We start from the raw sequence: 24,206 nt of genomic DNA on the forward strand, positions 1-24,206 counted from the left end.
GTATTGACTGTATTACAGTCCCATTTCTTCAGGCTTGCCACTTTTCCATGGCTGAACGTCAGGCGGCTATTGATTTCAACATTCATATCTACTGCATATTGTCAGCTCGTAATTGAGCCGCGAAGCCCAGCCCTCACCGAATAAAAGCGTGAGCGAGTTTTTCCCTCCCTGCCTGGAAGAACTCTAATTGGGCCATCTCCAGAGAAGCTTGGCTACACATCAGTGAAGACGCAAACGTGCAATTAGCGCAAGCGTATGGAGACATCAGAGATCTCTAGACTGGGATGGAAAATATGTGGGCTGTTTTAATGGTTTTATATAACTGACTTCAATATTTGGGCTGTGCAAGAACCCCCATTGCTATTTCTCTTCGGAAACCCTGGAGTGCCGTGTATAATCTCTTAATCAGACTTTAGCCGGCACCCCTGCGCCTTCCAAATCGATGCGCTTTCGAGTAATTGCACAGTTTATCTTACTCACTCCTCCCCTCTTTGGAAATAATTCCTGGTTTATTTTGGCTCCCTACCCAGGTATCCCATCCAGTCCCCTCGGCCTGGCTGCTACGGCGACAGGGAGGACTCACCTGGCGTAAGGAACTACGGCAGCCGAGCCCCCGATGAGATGTTTGATGTGTACTGCTTTGCCAACAGCCTGCAAGGTATCACAGATGCCTTCAGTTACAGCTCAGTCATCCAAAAACTGTGTCTTTAAATGTCCTCATGAGCCTCAGACGTCGTAGATGCATGTACCTGCTTGTGTCTCAACTCCCAGGACATCTAAGTAGGTCACCATACTTTCAGCTCAGCCCAATGGTTTATGCCACAATGGGTACAGTATAACATGGTCTCTTTTTAAAGTGCACATCCATGTGTTTCAGGCAGGAATGACAGTCCTGTCTCCTGCTATGTATTATTCCAAACCGTCTTTAAAGTTTAATGCCTGGCATATTTTTTTTAATTGACAAAACATAAAAAAATAATATAAAATTATGTAAATAATAATAATATTTTATTTTATTTTGTACTTTTCAATACAGAACAATACAATACAAACATCCAGTTTAGAATAAGGAAGAGAAATAAGAAAATACAATTTTAATAATACACAAGTACAAAATACACAAGAATGGAAGTGGTACAAGTATAGAAGATAAATGATATACAAAGTACTTAATATAAAGTTTTAAAAAGAGATTTTGGGCAAAAAAAAATTTTTTGCTTTAATTTCCCCCCCAGTTCTGTTAGTGTTTTAAAGTAATAACTTTGCTATTGTGAAAATAATTAAACACCACTTTCCCTTAAAAGCACTTCAGTATTTAACTTCACACTAGAAAAAAATTTATAAATAGTAATAAATAAAATAATATAATAAGTGAACAATACTAAGTCTTTCCTAAATCTTGCAATCACCTGTTTCAATGCTTAGATTCTGTAAACAATTTTATATATATACAATTAATTAATAAGCTTTATCTATAGTTCACATGTTGCAAACAGCAGCAGTCTTATGGGGAATAAGCACTTATACATAGTATGTGCTCTCCGTCTTTCCTGTCTCTCCAGGTGAAGTATTCCACACCAGTGTGCCGGAGAAGTTGAGCCTGGCATCTGCCTCCACTCACTGCCACATTCTGGGAGCTCAACTAGCCACAGTCGGGCAACTTTACCTGGCCTGGCAGGGTGGTCTAGACCGCTGCGACCCCGGTTGGCTAGCCGACGGCAGCGTGCGTTATCCAATCAACGTGCCCCGGCGTAACTGCGGAGGGGATGAACCAGGAGTACGGACCGTTTACCACAACCCCAACCGCACCGGCTTCCCAGACACTACTGATCTCTTTGATGCCTACTGCTATCAAGGTTTGTTGATCTAGTGGCCTTTCTCTGTTTCTGTACAGGCATATATTCATACAAATGTCTTTTTCTTTTCGTTTTTTTGACCTCAGTGATGAGTTGAAGAAGCTTTCTTTTCCACTTTAAAAGTTTCATAAAGAATTCTCTTACATCTGGTATATATAATTTTGGTAGCTTATTTCAGAATAATTTATACCCGTAACATCAAGAGTTTCACGAAAAAATCTGAAAAATGAATAAAATGAGGCTTAGGTTAAATTCATTTCACGGACTTCCGTACAGATATCTGCTTTGTAGTTTTTTTCTGTCAGTGCTGCCAATAATGAGACTATCTTACTCCTTCAGAGAAGAATTTTGAAGAGCAGGCGGCGATACTCCACATGACTCTAGAAAACTCCACTTTGAGCTCTTCAAGCGCTGAAGAGGTGCAGCTCCAAAGAAACGGAGTCTTCCCTGAACCTTCAACTTGGACCGGTCTGGTCGATCTGGAGAAGGAAGATTTCAAGTCCATCATAAACAACGAATCTTCAGAAATCTCAGAGGAGCATGTTGTAATCCATCTTGAACCTGAAGAAAGGTCTGTAGACTGGGAAGACGATCCCAAAGATGCTGTGGAGAAGCAGGAGAACCTTCAAGGAGGTTCAGCGAAAGAGGAAACCGATGATCCCGATGGTCCCTATGTATCTCCTGACCCATCCTCAACTGCGCCTTCCTCCTCTACGCAAGCTCAGACCAGCAACAGCGTCATTTCCAACTTTGTGAACACAATCATGAAGCCATTTCGGTACTGGACCGGGACTGGAGAGCCTCAAATACCAGCCACAGAGTCCAGTCTCTACAGAGGAACCTCAGAAATGGTCCCACCTGCCAGGACGAAGCCAAGTAGAGGGAAAACAAGCAAAGGAGGTGCTGATAATGCCATTGTGGAGCCAAATACTAAGGGACATTCATATGACCCTTCCTCATCAGATCCAGAAGAAGAGCTCCTGGAGCAGGAGAAGGAGGTGGTCCTAATGGCTGCACAGCAGGAGATAAAGAGTCCAAGCAATTCTCATATGGATCATCCATATTCACAGGCCTTCACAGACAGTTTCACCGGACCATCCAAAGGTACGACAGGCTCATTCAGAATTTATGCACAAGAGTTTAAGTATATAACATTATTCAAGACTTCTCTTCTTAATTGAAGTTTGTCTAAGGTGATGCATGTGCTTAATTTACTCCAAGTAGGGCTTAATTACATTTTGTATTATTTTAAACGTGTATTACATAGAACTGGGTGATGTGAAACTAGAGTTTCCTCTATTGTTGATTTCCCAGGTCAGTCTTATATTTAGGTCTCCTGTAGGTCATTGGGGGGTATAAGGGTGTTTCTTCAACTTTATGTCCCATGGGTTGATTTTTATTAAAAGTTCATAGACTTTTTCTTTTTGTAATATCAAGGTCATATTAAAACCATAATCTTTCCATACCTTCCTAATTTATTTTTTCTACTTTTAGAAGACTTGTTTAAATAGCTTTTGTTTAGCTGTTTCCCAGTTGCAAATTTTCAATCTTAAAATATGAAAATCAATCATAATGAATGAGTACGTTTAACATTCTGATAATCCAAACATATATTGAAATAAACATAAAGTAGAATATTTATTGTGTGAATATAATTTTATATTATTCTTTTCTATTTTAATTTATGTCTGTCCCTCAGTTGTGGTGTCATTTCCTCTATAAAGAACAAATTTGTTAGTATAGAAATTAAAAAAACAAAAGTGAGAGTATGAAAACTGTGTTTAAGTCTAAAGGTGACCGTAGTTGAAGAAACTCATGAATGCAAGTGAATAGAACAAAAAACACTCTACTTAATTTGTCATGAATGAAAACAAGGCTTTCAAGGCAAGCAGTACAGTCTGTTCAAAATGTCATACTGTCTTAATGTCCTACATTAGTTTTTTTTATTCGCTGTAAATTACTGGAAGGATGTTTTTGCAGTATTTCTTCATTTGAACCCAGGTACACCAATGAACGAACTGTACTTCTAGCCTTCAAATATAGCGTCCACTTGGTCCAAAAATGCCCTCAGCATACTATGTTCTACAACAACTTACGGTTGAATTTTTCATTGTTTCTGAAGAAAAACAATATGGCAGCAGTTGGTTCTTTAGGCGCAGCCATCGAAAAGGAAGGTTGCCAACATGGCTCGTTCTTTGGAATACGAGAGTTGGAGGGTCGCTGTAGAGGTCACAGTGCTGAGATGTATTCCTGCTTCCTGCTCTAGGGCTTTTAATGGATATCAATGTCTGTCATATCCATGCCAAGTAAAGCTGCATAGTAGGAGAAAGCAAAATGAGATCCAACCTCTGAAAATTTAGACCATTGCGAGCCTTAGGCTGGGATTGAAGCATGTCTAACCGGTGTCATTTTAGCACGATGGGTTTTGGCAGCAGTCCATTCTCAAGGCATCATCAGTACAAATATCCTCCCCGTGAACCAAATTCAACAGGGAACATTAATGTTTAATGCCGGGTGAAAATCCAGCTTTAGTCAGCATGCATTATTTACATCCGAATCTAATTAATGTGCTTTGGCCGAAAACCGCAGGCACGTCACAAACTCCAAGTCTCTCCCAATTATACGAGGCTTGATCATCGTCAGGGACAAAGAGTGTGTGTGAAAGGACTATCTGGACTGAATCAGGCTCTTTCCGTTCATTTTTCCTCCAGCAGAGGTCATTTAGCAGAGTTCAGATTCACTGGCTATTTCACCCTTCGCTGCATGCCGCTCCACCTCTCCCCTTGTTTCGGATTTCATTACATGGAGACTGTAGAGAATTCAGAATATCCAACCGTCTCTTATGTAAACTCGCTGCCCATGTCCTTTGAGTTCCTCAAAAAATTGTATACGGATAAATCTGTGCTATGAAGAAACTCTGAAATGCATACATCCTATAGAACAGGGTTCCTCAAATCTTGCCCTGAAGGGCCAATGCCCTGCAGAGTTTAGCTCCAACCCTGATCAAACACACCTGAACAGGGCAGCAAACTAATCAAGGTCTTCAGGATCACTAGAAAATCACAGGGCTTGAGCTAAACTCTGCAGGGCAGTGGCCCTCCAGGACCGGATTTGAGGAACCCTGCTATAGAACAATGTGTTCAAGTATATATTTTGTTGAGTCTCCAGATGCTTGAGGTATATTTCCACTGTATAAGTGGACATATTCAAGTATTTGCACACTTAAACCAAAAAATGCATAAATGTCATTGCATAAATCACAACATAACAAACCAATATCTCACAATTGTGGTTTTATGTCTCATAATTTTGTCTTTACTGTTGGGACTTTATATCTTACAATTGCCTTATAATTTGGGCTTTTGTGTCTCCAAATTGTGACTTTTTCTCCTAACTGGGACTTTATATCTCCCAATTGTGACTTTATATCTCATAAATGTGACTTTGTATCTCAAAATCGGAACATTAATTATTTCTCACAATTGCAACTATAGCTCACAGTTAGGACTTTTTCTCATAACTGGGACTGTATATATCACAATGCAACTTTATATCACAAAACTGTGACTAAAAATCACCAACAAATTGGGGGGGGGGCACTGTTTATAGGTAATTTTCCCATTGTTAAATCCAGTCTTGTTTTAATGGATGAATCTATTTAAGTAACTGCTTTTATACATCACTTGGACATGTTTAATACCATCACAGTCGTGTGATGGCAGAGAGTAATCAGTTATTCATATCATTAACTGCTCAATTACTTGGTTATGTAAATTGCACCACGTCTATGTGACACTGCAACAGCAGAGTCCTGAATTATTCATTATCATTTAATATTTCATGGTGTGTACCGAACATATGGTCTGTGAATATCTATTCTCGTGGCTTAAACACTAAGCGTTGCTTGTTTCCTTTAAGGCAAATCATGTTACCTAAGCAGATATCTGAATTATCCATGCACAAGTTTTAAAGTAAATACTTAAGCTAACCAAACACCTCTTCCACACAGCCAGCGAAATCTTTGTTTAGGACTGAGGATTGGTTTAGTACTGCAGTATGCTTAATGACGTAATAATAATAATGAGTCAAGTGCTTGCGGCATTTTTATTTTATTGCACACTTCGTTACAAAAATCAATATCTATTTGCTTTTTGAACGTAATGATTTGTGTCTTATTTTGCTAAGATTTACTGTTAGAAAGAATCGGGAATTACCGGCACTGGACAGGTGCTTGATGAACGAGTTCTTTGTGCCAGGGCAACATAAAGAGAAAAAGCCTTATTACCTGGATTGCTTTCAAAACGAATGTACATTTCATCCCCGTTTCAGCCGGGAGTCAAATGTTACCCTCTGGGAAGAAAGTAAAGGTCATTTTAGCTACGCTTGTAGTTCATTTTTCCTTTGAAACGGGTTTGATTAAAAGATAGGTGTGTTGAGACCGATAGATTAATTGCTGGATATCTCCAGGGCATTGACGGATAAATAATGACAGTTCTATATCGAGCTGCACGCATTAAAGTTAATTACCATAGTTCTGGGGCGGGAGTTAGCATATTTTGCCCGCTAATTAAACATATATTTAAATGAAACAATCTCCTCCCTAGCTATGTTAATCACAGAGTCTTGTCATCCCTGCAGGAGCAATTGGATCCGGAACAGCAGATCCGACTCTTTCTTCAAGTCCTTCAGCATCTAAAAGCTTCGGTTCAATGAGGAGCAGCCAACAAATTTGGGCGCTAAAGTCCTTGAAAGTCGCCCCAAGCAATAATAGGCATTTCATAACTCAAACAAGCAGTCCAATGGAAGCCAAAAGGGGCGTTTTGGAGATTATGACCATTCCTGTCTCCAGGAACAACCCTGAGAACTTCTCCGGGGAAGGGAAAGATTTGAACGAGGACAGTTATCCTATTCCCAAAGGTCCTCTGCCGTCATTATCTGCAGAGGATGAAAAAGATGCAGAGGGAAGTGGAGGGAAAGACATACCATTCACCCATGACAGCCAAATGAAAGGATCCGATGACCACGGCATCCCGCTGGAGACCACTGTCAAATGGCAGCTTACGAGTCTCCAGACGACTCAACCTACTGGTGCGTCCAGTTCTTCTGAACCTAAGCACATGGAACCGGCCAGCACAGCTGAGGAAGCCAGGGGGGAAATTGCGTACGTCCATCGGCCTATTGAAAAGCGCAAAAACAATCCCTCGAACAAAGTCAATGTGCCTTTCGTTAAACGGAAGCAAGATGTAGAGTTGACCAGGGCACCGGAAGTGCACACTTACAACATGCCTACCACATCAAGTCCTGTCGTTCCCAGCAAGGTCGAGCTAGCAATTACGTCAACCAATAGGATCCCCCCTTTCCAGTCTGGAGAAGAAACCACTACCGAAGACATTTTGTGTACTCCAGATCCAGCCATTTCCAGCACGTGGTTACCTGTGGTTCAAGAGGAAGTAGATACTCCACAACCGAAAGTTCCTACGATACCAACGACCCAAGCTGGACCTACGGTTCAGCCAACAAGTCCAGATCCAAACAATGCTTCGCATCAGGCTGAGTCCAGGTCAGGAGGGTCGGAGTCGTTTGTGGGGGCTCATGGCTGGATAACATCCAAACCGGTTCCTATGGAGGAGCCTTCATCCCAGACCACAGGAAGTCCAGAGAAAGACACCACAAACACAACTGCGGCTGGATGGAAAAACAGCCCCTCCAGAAGTTCAGGTAAATCAGTCTTCAGTTGTGTTGTTGGTAGAAGTGCAGAATCTAAAGGCCTGTTCACAACATGAACAACATTTAAGTGTTCTGAGGTTTGTTTGTTTAATGCATTACTCTGTCTTTTGTTTTTCCATTCTATCGTGTTTCTTTTTTCTTTTGCTCATTCTTTTGTTCTTTTTCTTCCATTCATTATTGTTCATTCTTTATTTTGCTTTTTATTTCTCTTTGTTCTTTCTTTTTTCACTTGTTTCTTTCTACCATTCTGTCATTTGCACTGCATTTCTTTCTTTTTCAGTTTATTCCTTCCTTTCGTTCATTTACTTTCTTTTTGTCCATTCTTTCTTTCCTTTCACCCTTTTTTGCTCTTTCATTTTTCATTTTTCCTCTTTCTTTCTTTCTTTCTTTCTTTAGTTCTTTCTTTTGCCCATTCTTTCATTTTATTTTTCTTCCATTCTTTGTTCATTATTACATTCTTTCTAACATTATTTCTTTCACCCTTTTTCTCTTTTGCGCTTTCATTTTTTGTATTCTTTCTTGCTTTCTTCTCATACTTTCATTCATTCTCTGTTTCTTTGTTTATTTCTTTAATTCTTTCTTCCATTATTACTTTCACTCTATATTTCCTTCTTTTGTTTTTTCGTTCACTCACTTATTTTGCTTCTCAATTCGTTTTTGTTCTTTCTTTTGTTTTTTTTCTTCCTTTTGCTAGTTTATTTCTTCCTTTTGTTAATTTATTTTTTTCTTCAATTATTCCTGTCTTTCTTACATTCTTTTGTTCTTTAGTTTTTTAAATTCTATCCTTAGTGCTTCCATACTTTCTTTCAATCTGTATTTCTCTCTTTTGTTCTTTTTTTCTTTTCTTTTCTTTTCTTTTCTTTTTTTTTTTTTGAGTGGTAAACAAACAAATTGCAAAGAGCTAAATTGCTGCAGCCTCAGAGTAATTAGAGGGTTAGGGCCAGTGCAATTAGAGATTCTCGGTAAGGCAGAGATCTTAGTCTAAAACAAATCAATGTTGACAGAAGCCAGTAGATGTGTTCAGTAATTGACTCTAGTCTCACTCGAGAATATATGCATGTTTAAAATGGTGCTCTATATATAAGCTCAACCTCCCCTTGTTCAAATCGATTTCTTAGGGTGGGAGTTTCAAGGGTCCAAGACCCCAGAAACGCACTTCAGCAAACAAAGTAATGATCTTGAAAGCAGCTTTATAGACCTCTGGCATGGAATGAATGTAAACAGACATGTAAGTATACAAAAGAATGAATCAGTTAACCTGACCACACAGACATTTTCCTGCTTTTGATACATTTTAAAGTATATAACAACAGAACAAAAGGTTTTTCAAGGTTAGATTTTGTCTGTCTGTTTAAAAAAATAATTGCTGCAGAGCTTTGAATGTTTAGCATATAAAAACTATGAAAAACTTTGGATTGCATGGCAACAGACATGACAAAACAGACCTCTCCAACAACTGTTTTCAACTGACAGTGCAGCTCAGGAAGAAACTAGCATTTGAGTGGATTTTTGCCAGAGGATTTCTATCCAAAAACCTGGTTGCTTTTGAGCACAGAGAGCAAAGAGTCCTGTTTGTCCTCCTTTTCCTCCAGCGCAGGTGGAAGTTCATAAGCCTTTTTAATCAATGATCTGCCGGTGGAGAGGCTGCTGTTCTCTGCCTCCCCCGAGGCCTTTTAGGCATCAGAGAAGTGGTTTTTGAAAAATAGCCGCCGTCACGGTAGTCATAACACCAGCACCAGACCGGCCTGCCCTTAATTAGGGAAGCACGTCGCTCTGCGATAAGACGAGGAGGTGCTGTGTCTTATGTGACTTTGCTGTTCCATCACTCTCGCTGACACGGCTTGGAGCTGTTTGCACATGGAAACAGACATGTTCATCGGTCTTTGTGCGACAGACAGGTGCACTCTACAGACTCACACACATATACTACATACGCTCTTACAGACCCACACTGTTTTATTCTTCGGGTTAATAACTGAATTACTGTGAATTTTTATTTTTTTTAATTTTTATTTTATATATATTTTTTGGTAACACTTTACAATAAGGTTCATTAGTTAACTACATTAGTTAACATGAACTAATAATGAACTGCACTTATACAGCATTTATGAATCTTTGTTAATGTTAATTTCAACATTTACTAATACATTATTAAAATCTTGTTAACATTAGTTAATGCACTGTGAACTAACATGAACAAACAATGAACAACTGTATTTTCATTAACTAATGTTAACGAAGATTAGTAAATACAGTGACAAATGTATTGCTCATGGTTAGTTCATGTTAGTTAATACATTAACTAATGTTTAACTAATGAACCTTATTGTAAAGTGTTGCCATTTTTTTTTTTTTATTAAAGCATATTCATTTTAATAAAGCATGATATACATGTAAACAGACATATTCATCAGCCTTTATGGGACAGACAGGTGCCTTAACAAACTCACACACAAGTACTACATACAGACCTACATTATTTTTGAGTAGGTTAATAAATGAATTATTTAGTGCAAAAATAAAATAAAATCCACAGTTTTATTTTATTTTATTTTATTTTATTTTATTTCGCATATACCACATACTTAATTCTTTTATCATGTACTTAATTTGCAACCGATTGTGTGCTACTGTTTTTGAAACTCTGAGCAAGACTTGCATTCTGCTCACTGCCAGACTCTAAATTATAAAGGTGTTCAGGCAAACAACAGAAAGCTTGAGTTATTATCCTCCAGCTCCTTAAGATGAATCACCCTGCTTACAAGGTAATACAGAATGAATATATGATCACTGTAGTAAATTCAGTGAGGAAAAGTTTCTAAAAACATCATCTGTATTAACTCACAGTTAGCATGGGGAAAAGTCCCGCCTTACTTTTTTTTCCTCATTAAATATTCTGTTTTTAGAATTTATTATTTTCCTATAATGCCACAGTAGTTCACTGCATGTACGAATCTGGCTTTATTAACATGTGAGTTACTCACACTAGCCCTGAAAGCCAGTTCAGCGGAGATAATGATTGCATCAGAGGCGAGGAAGCTAGAACGACTGCTTCCAATGTACCTTTCAGTCTCCATGGAAGCTATGCGTGCTGCATTCGGGCTTTGATCATGTGAGCGCCGAGCGCTACTACTGTTTGTCGACAAGCTAACAGTTGTACTTGCAGCTAACTGAGCTGCCAGGCTCTCTCCAGGCAAACATCACCCCCTCCTTCAGATGGTTTGTTTACTGTCTCACCGCCCACACGATCCACTGGGTGGTCTTATGTTTAAAGAACCATGATGTTTGTTATATGTGCGCGCACTAAAGCAGCTGTAAAAATCGAAATGTCAGCTCTTAGAGTGCAAGTGTTTTGATATATTTTTTAAAATACTAATTTAAGGACAGGGAAGAAAATGTTTCTGTCATCCGTTTATAGTTTTAGACTAGGCGAGATGAGAAAAAGAGCAGGAACAAGATTGGGACTCGAACCTGCATCACTCACATGAGAACTAAGGCTCTAAACATGTGCGCTATATCACTACACCATGGATCTAACAGCTTTCTTGCTTTATTAGCAGTGGTGTTTGAATTGGACAAGTTAAAAAAAAACCTATCAGTGCTTTAGAAATGACGCCTTAGCAACGAGGCTTGCTGTGATAGTTGGTGTTACCGGTGTTACACATGTTCGGACGTACACCAATTACATTGCTTGCCCACCGCCGCACCGTCCCCCACTGACATTTTGCTTTTTTTATAGAAATAAAAACCATTTAGTACAGTTGGATAGCGGAGGCTACAATTATAAACTGAAAGCGTCTGCTCTGCATACAGCGCGAGCTGCAGAGTCGCAGCACAGTGCAGCAGGTGTCAGATTTCACTTATCACATGACAAGAGCATGGAGGGATGACTGACAGCACGATGGTGAAGGATTTGGTGCGCAAACAGATCCTGAGCATCATTGGCAGATATCTTATCTTGTAAAATGTGAGATCTGTACCACCGTTCCCTATAAACAGTATACGTGATCGTGAATTCAAAAGTGAAAGTGAAAAGCGAGCGCACATTCAAAAGCAGATTGATATCGGCTCCCTAATGATTTTCCATTTGTTTTTGTCATTTTTATTATTTTTATATGTCTATGTAGTTTCTATTATTTCAGTTTTAGTTTGAATTCTTTCAGTACATAAAGTTAAACTAAATTTAAAGTTTAAGCTTTTTTAATATTTTATTTTATTTCAGTTAATATTTATTTAATAATAAAGTAGCATTTTTTTATGGTTTGATATTAAACTTTTGGTTTAATAATCTTTTGGTCATAAGCTATTACTCATCTTCCATCATCCAATGCTCAGCGTTTTCATAAACATAGTGCGAGTTCTGCCTGGTCGGAAATTGAACCAAAAGCCTGATGTTCCTGATATCCAACGGCCTCATTGTCAGCGCCGTCGAGCATGCGCTGCTGACCTGGATTGAGTCGGGAACACGGTGATGAAGTATCCTCTTATATCTGATTATACGTGCTGCTTCAGGTTCCCTGCCGACTGGGCTGTATCTTGCCGGAACTGAATAGACCAGACAGCTCCGACTCCCTCCACACCCCACTGAGATGCTTATTTTAGCAACATGGCATTTTATTCTCCCCTATCACTTTGAAAGAGAATGTGTTCCAGCATTTAATGTGCTTTATAATGTACATGCACGCAGATAAGCCGCCATGCATCATTAAATCTGACTTTCTTACATTTGTTTTATTTGTTTTGCGTTTTTTTGCTGCCAAAATCCAGTAATTTCAATAGGAATCTATTCGCCACGTTGACCAACAGAAAGCTACTTGGTTTGAAAGTGATTTCTGTGTGAGCTGTGCTTCATACATCGCTACACTATCGACAATAGACAATGGACCTTTTTTCCTGCAAAATTTCATTAATGTAATCTTCTGATGACAATAAAATTTTAATTTAGTTAGCATTTCGTCATGTCATATTCGTTAATTTTGGTTAGGTTTACTCTGACTAAAATGGCATTTCGTCATATTTTCGTCAACAGTATTTTTTCAAATTAAAACCATTTAATCATCGTCATTTTGTTTGCCGCATTTGTTTCTGTGCAGTTTTGTTGTTGTTGTTGTTTGTTGTCACATTTACTGCTGAGAAGTGACTTTCAAACAGTGCTTCATACGTTGCTACTATGGCAAGTCGTTTTGACTTTTATTCATTCTCACGATATGAATTCTTGATATCAACAATTCAATTCTTGATATCAGGAATTACATTTCCACTATTAACAATGGCAATTTTTGATATCAGGAATTACATTTCCACTAGTAACAATGTTAATTCTTGATATCAACAATCAATTCTTGATATCAGGAATTACATTTCCACTAGTAAAAACTAGAATTCTTGATATCTGTAATTGTATTTTCACTAGTGAAATGTCACCATAGGCTGCCATTCGAATTCAATTGTTGATATCAAGAATTGATTTCTTACTAGTTGAAATTCCAATTTCACATATCAGAAATACAATTATTACTAGTAAAAATCTTAATTTTTTATATCATTAATTACTTTGTTACTAGTGCAAATATCTATTCTTGATATCGACAATTGAATTGCTATTAACAATGTTAATTTTTGATATCAATAATTTGATTGTCACTAGTGACAATGTTAGTTTCTGATATTATGAATGTGATTGTTACTAGTAAGAAAGCCATTTTAGATATCTGAAATGATATTGATATCAGAAATACATTTTCAGATATCAAAAATGAACATTTTTACTAGTAGCAATTCAATTGTTGATATCAAGAACTGACGTTTCAACTAGTGTCAATTGAATTCTTGATATCAAAAATTCGTATTTTTACTAACAATGTAACTATTGATATCAAAAATTATGATTTTTACTAGTAAGAAATGTATTTCCGATATGTGAAATAGGAATTTCATCTAGTAAAAAATCAATTCTTGATGTCAACAATTGAATCTGAATGGCAGCCTATGGTGACATTTCACTAGTGAAAATACAATTACAGATATCAAGAATTCTAGTTTTTACTAGTGGAAATGTAATTCCTGATGCCAAAAATTGCCATTGTTACTAGTGGAAATGTAATTCCTGATATCAAGAATTGAATTGCTGATATCAGAAATTGAATTGTTGATATCAAGAATGAACACTGTTACTAGTGGAAATGTAATTCCTGATATCAAGAACTGAATTGTTGATATCAAGAATTCATATCCTGAGAATGAATAAAAGTCAAAATGGCTTGCCATATGCTACGCCATTGAAAACTGGCAATGTGACCGCACCTTACTCATTAATTCAGTTGGCAGTCCCATTAATAACTGAACTCAATATGTACAGGACCAGATGAATCACTCAGAAGAGGAGTGACTCCATATTTAGTAGTGGTGTATGAGGACATCTTGATTCCACTTCAAGCTTGCAGATGCGTTTTGTGCATAAACAACAGCAGCTTTATCAGAATACTCTTCAGATACAAACTCAGCAACATCAAATTATGTTCAGCAGGGCACATCAGCCGAGACAACCAGGAGATGGAACGGGAAAATGAAAGAAGGAGAGAAGAGGCACAAACAATAAGGGCTGTTGATGTGCCTAGCAGCCTGAAGCCTCAAGCATGGAGGAGCTTCAACCATTAACTGTGTGTCAGACTCTCCAAGTACTAACAATAGCACAGACACTCTTCTCTTTCTCTCTCTCTCACTCTCATCCCCTTCTTCCATATTTCATATTCATAGGGAGATGAAATCGGCTCTTGTCTCTTGTACCAAACTCTTGTACATCAGAGTTTTGTTTTAGCATCAGACCTATTAATAGGGATGTTTAGTGTGAGATTTTGAGTTATTTATGCAAATCTCAAGATGCGTGTGACACCAACAGGCTTTAATCTTTTCGTTGTAGTGCTGAGGTACGTCAAGACGGGGATATTATTGGAACGCCGTGGTGTTCAATGTCAGGATTATTTTAGGATTTTCATTGCCAGGATGAAGTTTAGTGCCTTTCTAGCTGAAATCTGACCTCAATTTGCAGGTTTTAAGTGTTTGAGGATTATGTGCCCGTAAGCGCTTTGAATCGTCTCTTTTTCGTGTTTCTTAACTTCTTGCATCTAAAAAAAGATTTTTGAAACCGCTTGCAGGTAAAAATCAAGAAAGAAGAGAACATCATGCTGTTTTGACATAGTGTCAACTCTTATTTCTGTGATTCACTTGCGTTTTTTAGACACCATAATCCCTGGCTGTAGGATTTTCAGCTAGTGTTTTTGTGTGGTGAGATTTACTGTAGTCATGTTGGCTCAGTGATCTCAAATGTTGGCACATCAGATTTGCTTTTAGCATTTCTACCTGAAGTGTGTTGTATATATAGCATAGTTGTCTGCTTTTGAGTGGAACATCTGCTGTTATAGAAACAGTGCTGGCAAGTAATGAAGTAAACGTAGCAACACAAAAAGTTTTCAGTAGTGACAGCAGTAGCTCAGCTATTTCAAAACAGTGTCGCTCTTCCAGTCATGACCACTAGTGGTTCATTCCAGTAAATTGGATCAGCTTACATAAATTAACCACTTAAAAAACAAGCTAGTTGTTTTTAGCTTTTTAGCTTGGAATGCTAAAGTTTCCAATCGTTTATCTTGTTATCGCTTTAGAAGCAAAGAATTACATCTTTATCACAGATTCCTTGATCTGCTTCAGATTTACAAGCCACCGATTGGACTCAACCCAGCAATATTTTAGCGAACAGCTGAACTTCCTAACTAATTACTCCAGTTTTGCTAATTCCTGCAAACTTTCTCTGCTTTTCCTCAGCGAGTGCTATCAGGATTTGTTCCACTGTGGCGCAAGTTACGTCATCCCACCATAAACGGCAACTCCAGCCTTCCTCAGCTTCATTCTTCCAGCAGCATTAAATCACTGCTTGCTCTGTGCCAGTAGATTGCTGTGGTCCACAGGGATGCAGAGTTATCTGTGTTGCGGTAGAAATAGGTCTGGGCTTCCCAAGGTGCACACTCAGCTTACCTCCACTGTAATTGCAACCTCACATTCAGTGAATGATGTGCGCTGGTGATTTGACCTCCAAGGCTCAGAGGATGGTGTCACGTATAAACTTTATTGCAAGAACCATGATAAACTAATTTAGAGAAATGTGAAAATCTGTAATTTGCCTCAGAATTGTATGTGTTTGTGTTTTTTCTTGCATTTCTTGCATTCACTTGTTTGTATTGTGACTAATTGTAGCATTTAATTTACTTAATGATGAACCACCCACAGCGGTTTTATTCACAGCAATAGTTACTGTGCAGTGTTTCAGTGAAACCGGGACAGCTCAAGTGCAGAAAATCTGGAATAATGTTTATTTCCAAGTATTGGTTAATTTATGTGTAACATAGTGTAGTTTCCACAATTCCTATGAAACTTAAATGCTGTATAAGCTTCAAACATAAACATAATAAGAGGAAGCATACAGACAACTTAGAAAAATGAATATAAGAACTATATGGCGGCTCTAGAAATGGAAGTCTCGCCTTTGAGTTAAAAGAGCCACTCAATTTTCTTAGAGTTTGTTTGCATGCATTGACTAGATGCGCCTGAAATGTTTTTTGCATGATTTGAGCAAAAGCAGCTACATTTATTACTTTTTTGTAAAATTTTAATGTTGATTTTTGAAATATATTATTGAAACACAATCCTGACAAACTTTTCTGGAGATTTCAGTCTTTCCTACATAGAAAACAGGTAGGCCCCTAAATTTAAATATGTAAATAGTGTGTAAATACGTGACCCGTGCTGTCAAAATGAGCCGGAATGCACAAGGGCTAATTTCGAGCTACAGGGAAAACAAGTGAAAAATGTCAATTTTGGTCTGAATTGAGGTTTTCACAAAAATGAGTTCATTAAGCCCTCGTCTAGCGATCCCAATGCTCCAAATAGCAATTAAACATCTAAAAGTATCTTTATTTGTATGTTTTCTGAGAGAAGTACCTTTCCTTTGACCATGAAAAATGACATTTTTGCTGCTCACTTCTGGAAGACTGGCACTTCCCTCAGCACAAGTTTAGTATCATTGTAAAGCGCAGCATTCCAACTTTGTGAATATTCATAGCGAATTCTCGATGGTATGAGTCTGATGTAATACTCATGCTGATGTAAAGAAAACGATCTTACTCGCACTGACTGACAGATCCGAAGCGCGTGCAAAAAAGACACCTCAGACAGCACGCGATCCCTATTTATACATACAGTATACACAGAATTACAGTATTTCAAAAAATCTGTCTTGGCGAGTATTCATGGAAACATTATCTGTTATGTCTTAAGTGAAGGTTTGGTTTACTGTTGGGGAAAAAACATCTGATGTGTAACATTATATTAGATACGTGTGGTACAGTAGGTCTTAATATATAGGCTGTCTGTTTCAACAATGTTAATCAAACAATTGTGGAATCATGGAAAAAAGTTTAATATATATATATTTTTCCTATAGATATGGGCTTTGACTTGGTTTGTGCTAAATGGTATTACCAGGGATTTTAAAGTGTGGTTGCTATGTGATTTTGTTTTGAAACCTTCAGAAAACTTTAACTCGATTTTTCTCAAAATTGACTTTGCTGACTCTGTCGACTTCAAACAGCTGTAGCTCAGTATTTTTTTGTCAGATTCCAACAAATCATACATCATTTTGAAGGTTTTGTAATAGAGAATGTGAGAATAGCAATAACTCATTTTTGAAAATTTGCTCATTGCAACTCACATATGACAAGCTTCAGTGAAAGACATTGTGGAGCCTGATCCATTTAATATTGAGAGAAATCATAATGCAAGGTGGTTGAAGGAATTTAATACTGCATTCAAAATATATTTACAAATTAAAAGCATGTGAACGCCATCACAAAGTCGTAATTGGAAACTCAGGATTTTCTTTGAGCATAGAGTTTTTGAGTTGGGGGTGTGAGAAAATATGGTGGACGCTATGGATGCAGTGTCTGTTTTAACAGTAAATTAAATTAATGAATTTACTTTTTTGGTTTAGAATAAAACTAGCTATGTTGTAAGTACAAAATACCATAGTATTGTACAATTACAACAGAATATAATAATATAATGATTCAGGTTACAGCGCCTTCATAAATTGAGTAAAAACATTAAAAAGCAAAAAACATGGTTGATGCGCATTGCAGAACTAATTTGTACAAGTAGAGTAGTTATTTATGTGTTACATGCATGCGCATTAACTGTAAAGACATAAAGTGTAAAATACTTAAATAAACTAAATTTAAGATGCATTTTTGATATTGAATATATTATTGAAACACAATCATGCCTGTTCAGAGTTTTCAGTCTTTAATACATCAGAAATAGTGCTGAGAGGCATTTTCAAGATGGCCGCCAAGTGACTTACCTTAAAGGGGCAGGCCAGAGTTTGTTGTTATAAAATACACTTAAATAAGGAAAATTGGAGGGGATGTGAAAGATCAGGGGGTGTTAACAAAATGTCACCTAGTGGACATGAGATGCAGTAAGTTCTCGCAACACTTTATTCCTTCAGAGAGATTTGTTTGTGCGGGCCAGTCACTATAATCTATCTATTGTTTTCAAGTGTGAAGATCTTGGAGGGATTTGATTGGATCTTACTGCAGTGAAGTCTGCAAGTATTTCTCCCTTAACAAGGGCCTCAGTGTAGCATCATAAACAGCTTGTTTATGAGAGAATGGAGAATGTACACTTAAGAGTCGAGGTGGTGAAGCACTGTATAAGTATTTTATGTTCCTAGAGACTGTCCCTCGTGGCTATGGACTGTGTTTTTAAGATTAACCGGCTGAGATCGCAGTTTAATAGGACGGCAGCTGCTTTGGAGATCAGTAGCTTTTTCTTAAAAATTCCAATTTCTACAAGTAGTCTTGTTATCTTTGTTTCAGGGTAGCTGTTTGGTTCAATACATAGTGAGTTTGGTTAGTACTAGAGATGGGACTGATGATTCATATGTTTGACACCCATTTGTGAGTCTTTTTTTTAAAGTGATTTATTAAAAAGTCATGCGATTCAGATGCTGCTCGGTACAAGTTGCAACATAGGCACTTGATGCATCAAAGCTCTTTTGTAATCAAGCGTTTATCATGGCAAATGGACTATTATCCACTTAACACTGTTTGTAGTGTAGATAGTGTGAGCAGTCGTTTTCATCTCAGGATGAGCTCCATTCAGGGTCCGCTGAGACCACAAACAGCGCATGGACTGTAGTAAGAAAGTCAGGGAGAAATAGAAAGAGACGGAATTGGGGAAGAAGGAACTATTTTAAGCTCGCTGTGTAATTAATCATAAGCCAACCACACGAAACAGAAAAGGCTTTTAACTGCTATTGCTCAACCCTGTTCCTTTGTTTTTTTTTTTATGTTAGTTTTTTTGCTGTTTAACCATCTTCCAGCTAATTCACTACATTAGCTACTCTTTTGTTTGCTCATTCACAATGTAAAAAGACATTTTACTATGCTTAGTCACTTCATACATCTTCATTTATCAGATCGCCATTCAATCTATTTACACCTGCAAAACATATATAAATCCAATCTACTATTCCAAATATAATTTCTATGATGATGCTAAAGGCAGTGAAATTTTCTGTTACTTTATTTTTAGTAAGTTTTATTTAATTTTATTATTTTTGTTGTTTTTAATTATTTTTGTTTAGAATTGTATTTATAATTTTTGTCATTATCATTTATCATTATAGTTTTTGTTGAAAGGATGAAAGAGAGTAGAAATGGGAACAGAAAACACCAAAGGCCAGATTCTAACCATCATATCTTAATGTGTGTTGATCGATCGTATAATGTATAAATATCTGATTGGTATGTACATTCAGTTTACACTTGCAAAATGGATCTAAGTGTTCTAATAATCTTTATAAAATGGATAGTTCCGGTCCTTGATTATGATTGGTTGAGCCACGTTCGAAGCCATTTTAAATTACTCTACAAACATACACCTGTGACCGCATTACATCAGTATTACTACTCCACAGTATATACAGATTTAACTTCCATTTAACTTCAAGCTAATGCTGAACAGCAAAATTTTCTCTTGAGCTCTGCTTTCATCCTATTTTGACTTAGTGTTGCTTTGTCCATGATTGCTTGATCACTTGCGTATTGTGAAACTCCTACATTTTCCATGCTAGTGTAATTCCATTTGGTATGAGTAAAGCTTACATTTGTTGTCTGAATAACCCAATGCATTTACATCTTAAACCACCTTCTGAGGTATTTCCACATGATCCACAACTTAGGGAACCAATCTCAGTTGGGACTAGTGATCTGTGCAGGAAATGGCCTACGTCGTGACTAATTGTTTGGGACCTGAATGTTTTTTCCCCTGCACCGTTCCCAGCTTAGTGACAAGAGCTCTCCATCCTCTCAGAAAACGATCCGTTTGACGGGATTTGGGAAGAAAAAGCTCTCGAGTGGGAGCTGAAGAGTTCATTTCATCATGATGATGACGAGGAGTCCTTGAACTCTGTCGCTCTCATAGAGTTGTGTGCAAGAGGAGGCAACGGTCCGGGCGGCATTCATTAAAATTGGTCAATGCGGATCTTTATGTCATCGTGCTCTGCTCCGAGAATTCACAATAGCCCAGCTGCCTCTCTCTGAGCCGAGCTGACTTTGAGAGCTCATGAGAGAGCGGGAGAATGTTTATCCGCTCCTTTTTGCTATGAAGCAGCAGTCACTCATGTGTCATATACTTGTCAATCTCAGCCATGCAACTAGGGGTTTCTGCTGTCTGTTGTCTTTGGACTAAAAGAGCAACTGACTCCATAATGCAAAATATTCACTGTTTCCAACTTTTGACTTTCATATTCTGTCCTTCATGATGTTCTTTGTCTATAGTTTTCATAAATATGTGGATTTTATATCGTTTTAGTTTACATTTGGTCACTTTTCAGTGTGAATGTGGCCTTAAACCAGTTTAACAAATGAATAATTTACAATAAAAAGGAAATTGGTCGATTAAAAAGGCTTTAAAAGTATTGTTAGTTCATGTTAACTATTGAGTAGGATAATGTTAATGGTTACACAACCTTATTAAAGTGTTCCAGGTACATTAAACATACAGGGCCCTATCATACACCCGGCGCAATGCGGCAAGTGTTTTTTGCTAGTTTCAACCCGACGCAGTTATCATTTTGACGTCCTGCACCACATTGTTTAAATAGCAAATGCATTCCCGCGCCCATGGACATGCTGGTCTGAAAATGAGGTGTGTTCAGGCGCATTGTTGGCACGTTACTATATTGAGGCAACTGAAATAGACTGCGCCATTGACCAACTGAAACCTGGTCTAAAGTCAATGGCACAATATTTGTTTTGTTATTTAAAGGGAGCGTTAGTAATATGCGCCTATAGGCGGGTGCACAACACGCATACACTCTGCTTATTACACACACAGGGACGCGCAGCAGCACACAAAAATGCCAAATATTAAATATAAAAGGATCACAATGTAAAAGATTATTATTGTGTGTATAAAGATAAAAATGCTTTGGTGGAATCCGGCTTGTCCCGTAGATGGTCTGCTCGTGTGTTTTAACCTCGCGCACGAGCAGATCCGTTTCCTCGCTAGAGAAGCATTCAGTTTGTCCGCTTGCAAATTCCGCCATGTAAATAGCAAATCCGCCATGGCGTGAATGCAACTGGCTTTTAAAGGGAATGGGAGATGAGACTCTGATTGGTTTATTGCACGTTATGCCCAAAACACACCCATTACTCATTAAGAGAAAAGAGACAACCCTTTTAGACCATGCGAATGGCGCGCCGACCAAAAGTGGATTCGGACACGCCCTAAGTGCACTTGCGCCGTGCGCTTTAGACCACGCGCTTAGATCGTTAAAATAGGGCCCACAATGCTTCCATGGATGGACTATCCTAGAATATCATGCACTTTCCCAACTAATCCTATACTAACTTTTATTCACGGAATAGTAAGTAAAGCCCTCTTTGTTCTCTTTATACAGAACATTTTCCTTATGATTCTGAAAGAAAACGTGCCGGGTGTCTACTGTTGCTATAGTAACGAACACAACTTTCATGCTCATCTGATTGATAAACCGTGCGCTCTTATTTCAGTGTTGTTAATGTTGTAGTTATTTCAGCAGTTTCCTTCGTACATTCAGTTTAACAACATTAAGTTATTTATCATTTATCGGAACTGTGCGTATGTATTTTAGACACTTACATTATGTGTTTGCTTCATCCATGCAATAAATGCGTGACCTTGAATAAGCGGGGTTTTACTTCAACTGCTCAGGTAATATCAATGGTATGACCCAATTCCGTAAACATTCAGTATTTTATCTTATAGAAAATAACGGTGAAGTTTCCACGCAATGAAAGCGTTTTATTTCAACAGTATTACCACGCAATGACTTGGGAGCTTGATCAATGGCTTGAGCAGTTTGACTTAAAAATGTGTCGATGAGATATACGGACGGAGCGCGAGCGCAATCCAAGTGAAGGTGGTAAAGAGTGCAGTGCAAATCTGTGAAGGAGAGCTGTGAGGGTGCGAATGACAGTGCACAACATCTCCATTAATTCGTGCATGTAGTAATTTAATGTTTATATATTTTAAAGCACTGAATTAAACGATTAATTCGATTCTTAGCTTTTTAAATCGATTATTGACTGAAAACAACGATTCACAATTCAAAAATACATTTCAAGATTGATGCATATGCATCATCAGGATTTGTAATCGATGCATCTAGAAAACGAGTGAATCGTTACACCCCTAGTATCTATCTATCATTTATCTATCATGGTTATGATTGTCCAGGCCAGCACTGACCATTATAAACCCGCCTGAACCAACATGCGTTTCATGCTGATTTTTCCAGCAGGGTAAACTGAGCTGAATGCTGTCTGTAAATATAATTAAATAGAAGACAAATGTTGTACGTACAGTAGCTACAGAACACAATCACAAACCTTGCCTTTAATCTGATTTCATACTTTGCCCGTGTAGCATTGTGTGTATTTTCGGTTTGCTTAAGGAATTGTTTACTTCTAGAAAAATCTGTTAGAAGAGAGAAATAAAACAAGCTGTCATAACATAGTACAGTTCATTTCTGTTGAAGAGCTCCCAAGGCCTGTAACAAAGTAAAACTTGATAAGATGTGGGAAGTCTGACGCACACGGCGCGTGTTGTGAGACCGTGTTGCGATTTATCTCCCCTGCTGTAAATAATTGCGTGTTTGGAATTATACCGGAGGAGACGTGGGGTGTTTGATGCACTGTCAGATTGCGTCTCGTGGTTGGAAACGGATTATAAAGCAGCACTTAATCAATTTCCAGTGCAAGTCGTACGCCGACGTCCTTGTAAAAGTTGCCCGTCCGTAAGTTGATGTAATTATGACTTAATCTGTGAAATTTTCCATTCATCACCACACCCCAAAACATTTTGCCGTACAGGTTTTTCAAGAGTCGTAGCTCACAGAAATAAAGTGTGTTTATGACCCAAGAACGGTATGGTAATGTGCCATAAAAATAGAGGAAAGCGTGCGCTGCTACTCTAGGCGATGATCGGATAATTTATGAAGGCCGGAGATCATCAGAGGCGGACATGGTGAATCGCATTGTCCTTCCCTGCGGAGCATCTGTCATGATGAACGGGGGATGACATCAAACTTGTGCTAATCTCTCACCTTGTTGAAAGTCATACTCTCAAGCTCCTCTCCGTTTTTTCAGTTGGGAAAGTGGAAGCTTTCTGCTCATGTTTCATGAATGAGGCCCAAACTTGGGTTTACCGCACATACGCACTACATTATCCAGAAACATTGAGCTTTGGTGCTCATATGGGAGATTCTGTTTCGAATCTGGCCGTAAAACGTTATATCTGTCGTACAATGTTTCAAACCTGGTTCTCTTCTTTGTGTTCTGTCTCTACAGCAGAAGATGATCCCTGCCAGACCAACCCGTGCCTGCATGGTGGGAGCTGTCTGACCGAGGGGGAAGGATATAGTTGCCTTTGCCCTCAGGGCTATTCAGGAGAGAGCTGCGAGATCGGTAAGTGGATTAAGAGAGAGGTCAGGGTTGGGACAAAAGAGGTCAAGGACATTTGAAGGAGCCCACAGCAGCTCTGGAAGTGCTCTTGAATTTATGCGTAGAGCTAAAATTGGATATAAAACCACTGCAAGCGTTTCTTTTGAGGGTTATTCCTTTGACCCCTGATGCAGAACCAATGAATATGATTACTAGCAAGTCGAAGACTTAAAATGTCCTCCAAGATTTAGTTTACCAGTGTCTCGATCAGTTGCTATCGATTTGTGTTGCTGTTGTTGTTTTTCATTTTTCCCAATTAGGGGTAATATAGGAACTGTAAGTGGTTTGTTTAAAAAAGAAAAGAAAAGAAATAGCAATAACAATTATGTATAATAATGATAATACTAACTACCTTCATTATTGTTATTATTATTAATATGAGTAGTAGTAGTAGTAGTTGTTGTTGTTGTTGTTGTTAGGGTTGTTGGTAAATATAACTTAATACACTTAAATATATTTACTAAATCAAATTAGAAATAATAATATATAGTAATAATAAGATTTGCCCTAATAACAATATTAA

General features: G+C 38.0%; 1 protein-coding gene across 2 annotated transcripts in view; it reads left to right on the forward strand.

Moving 5' to 3' along the window:
• The window catches only part of ncanb (neurocan b), a 126,233-nt gene that overhangs the window by 51,585 nt on the left and 50,442 nt on the right, over positions 1-24,206 (forward strand). The window contains exons 5-9 of one of the 2 annotated variants that reach the window (XM_051910685.1): positions 531-658; positions 1,563-1,856; positions 2,196-2,960; positions 6,495-7,574; positions 23,534-23,647. In XM_051910685.1, the coding sequence (XP_051766645.1) occupies positions 531-658; positions 1,563-1,856; positions 2,196-2,960; positions 6,495-7,574; positions 23,534-23,647 (2,381 nt within the window). Of the gene's footprint in view, positions 1-530; positions 659-1,562; positions 1,857-2,195; positions 2,961-6,494; positions 7,575-23,530; positions 23,648-24,206 lie in introns of both variants that reach the window. The other variant, XM_051910684.1, reaches the window with a different exon arrangement.

Source organism: Ctenopharyngodon idella, chromosome 10 (assembly GCF_019924925.1).
Source record: "Ctenopharyngodon idella isolate HZGC_01 chromosome 10, HZGC01, whole genome shotgun sequence".
Classification (NCBI taxonomy): domain Eukaryota; kingdom Metazoa; phylum Chordata; class Actinopteri; order Cypriniformes; family Xenocyprididae; genus Ctenopharyngodon; species Ctenopharyngodon idella.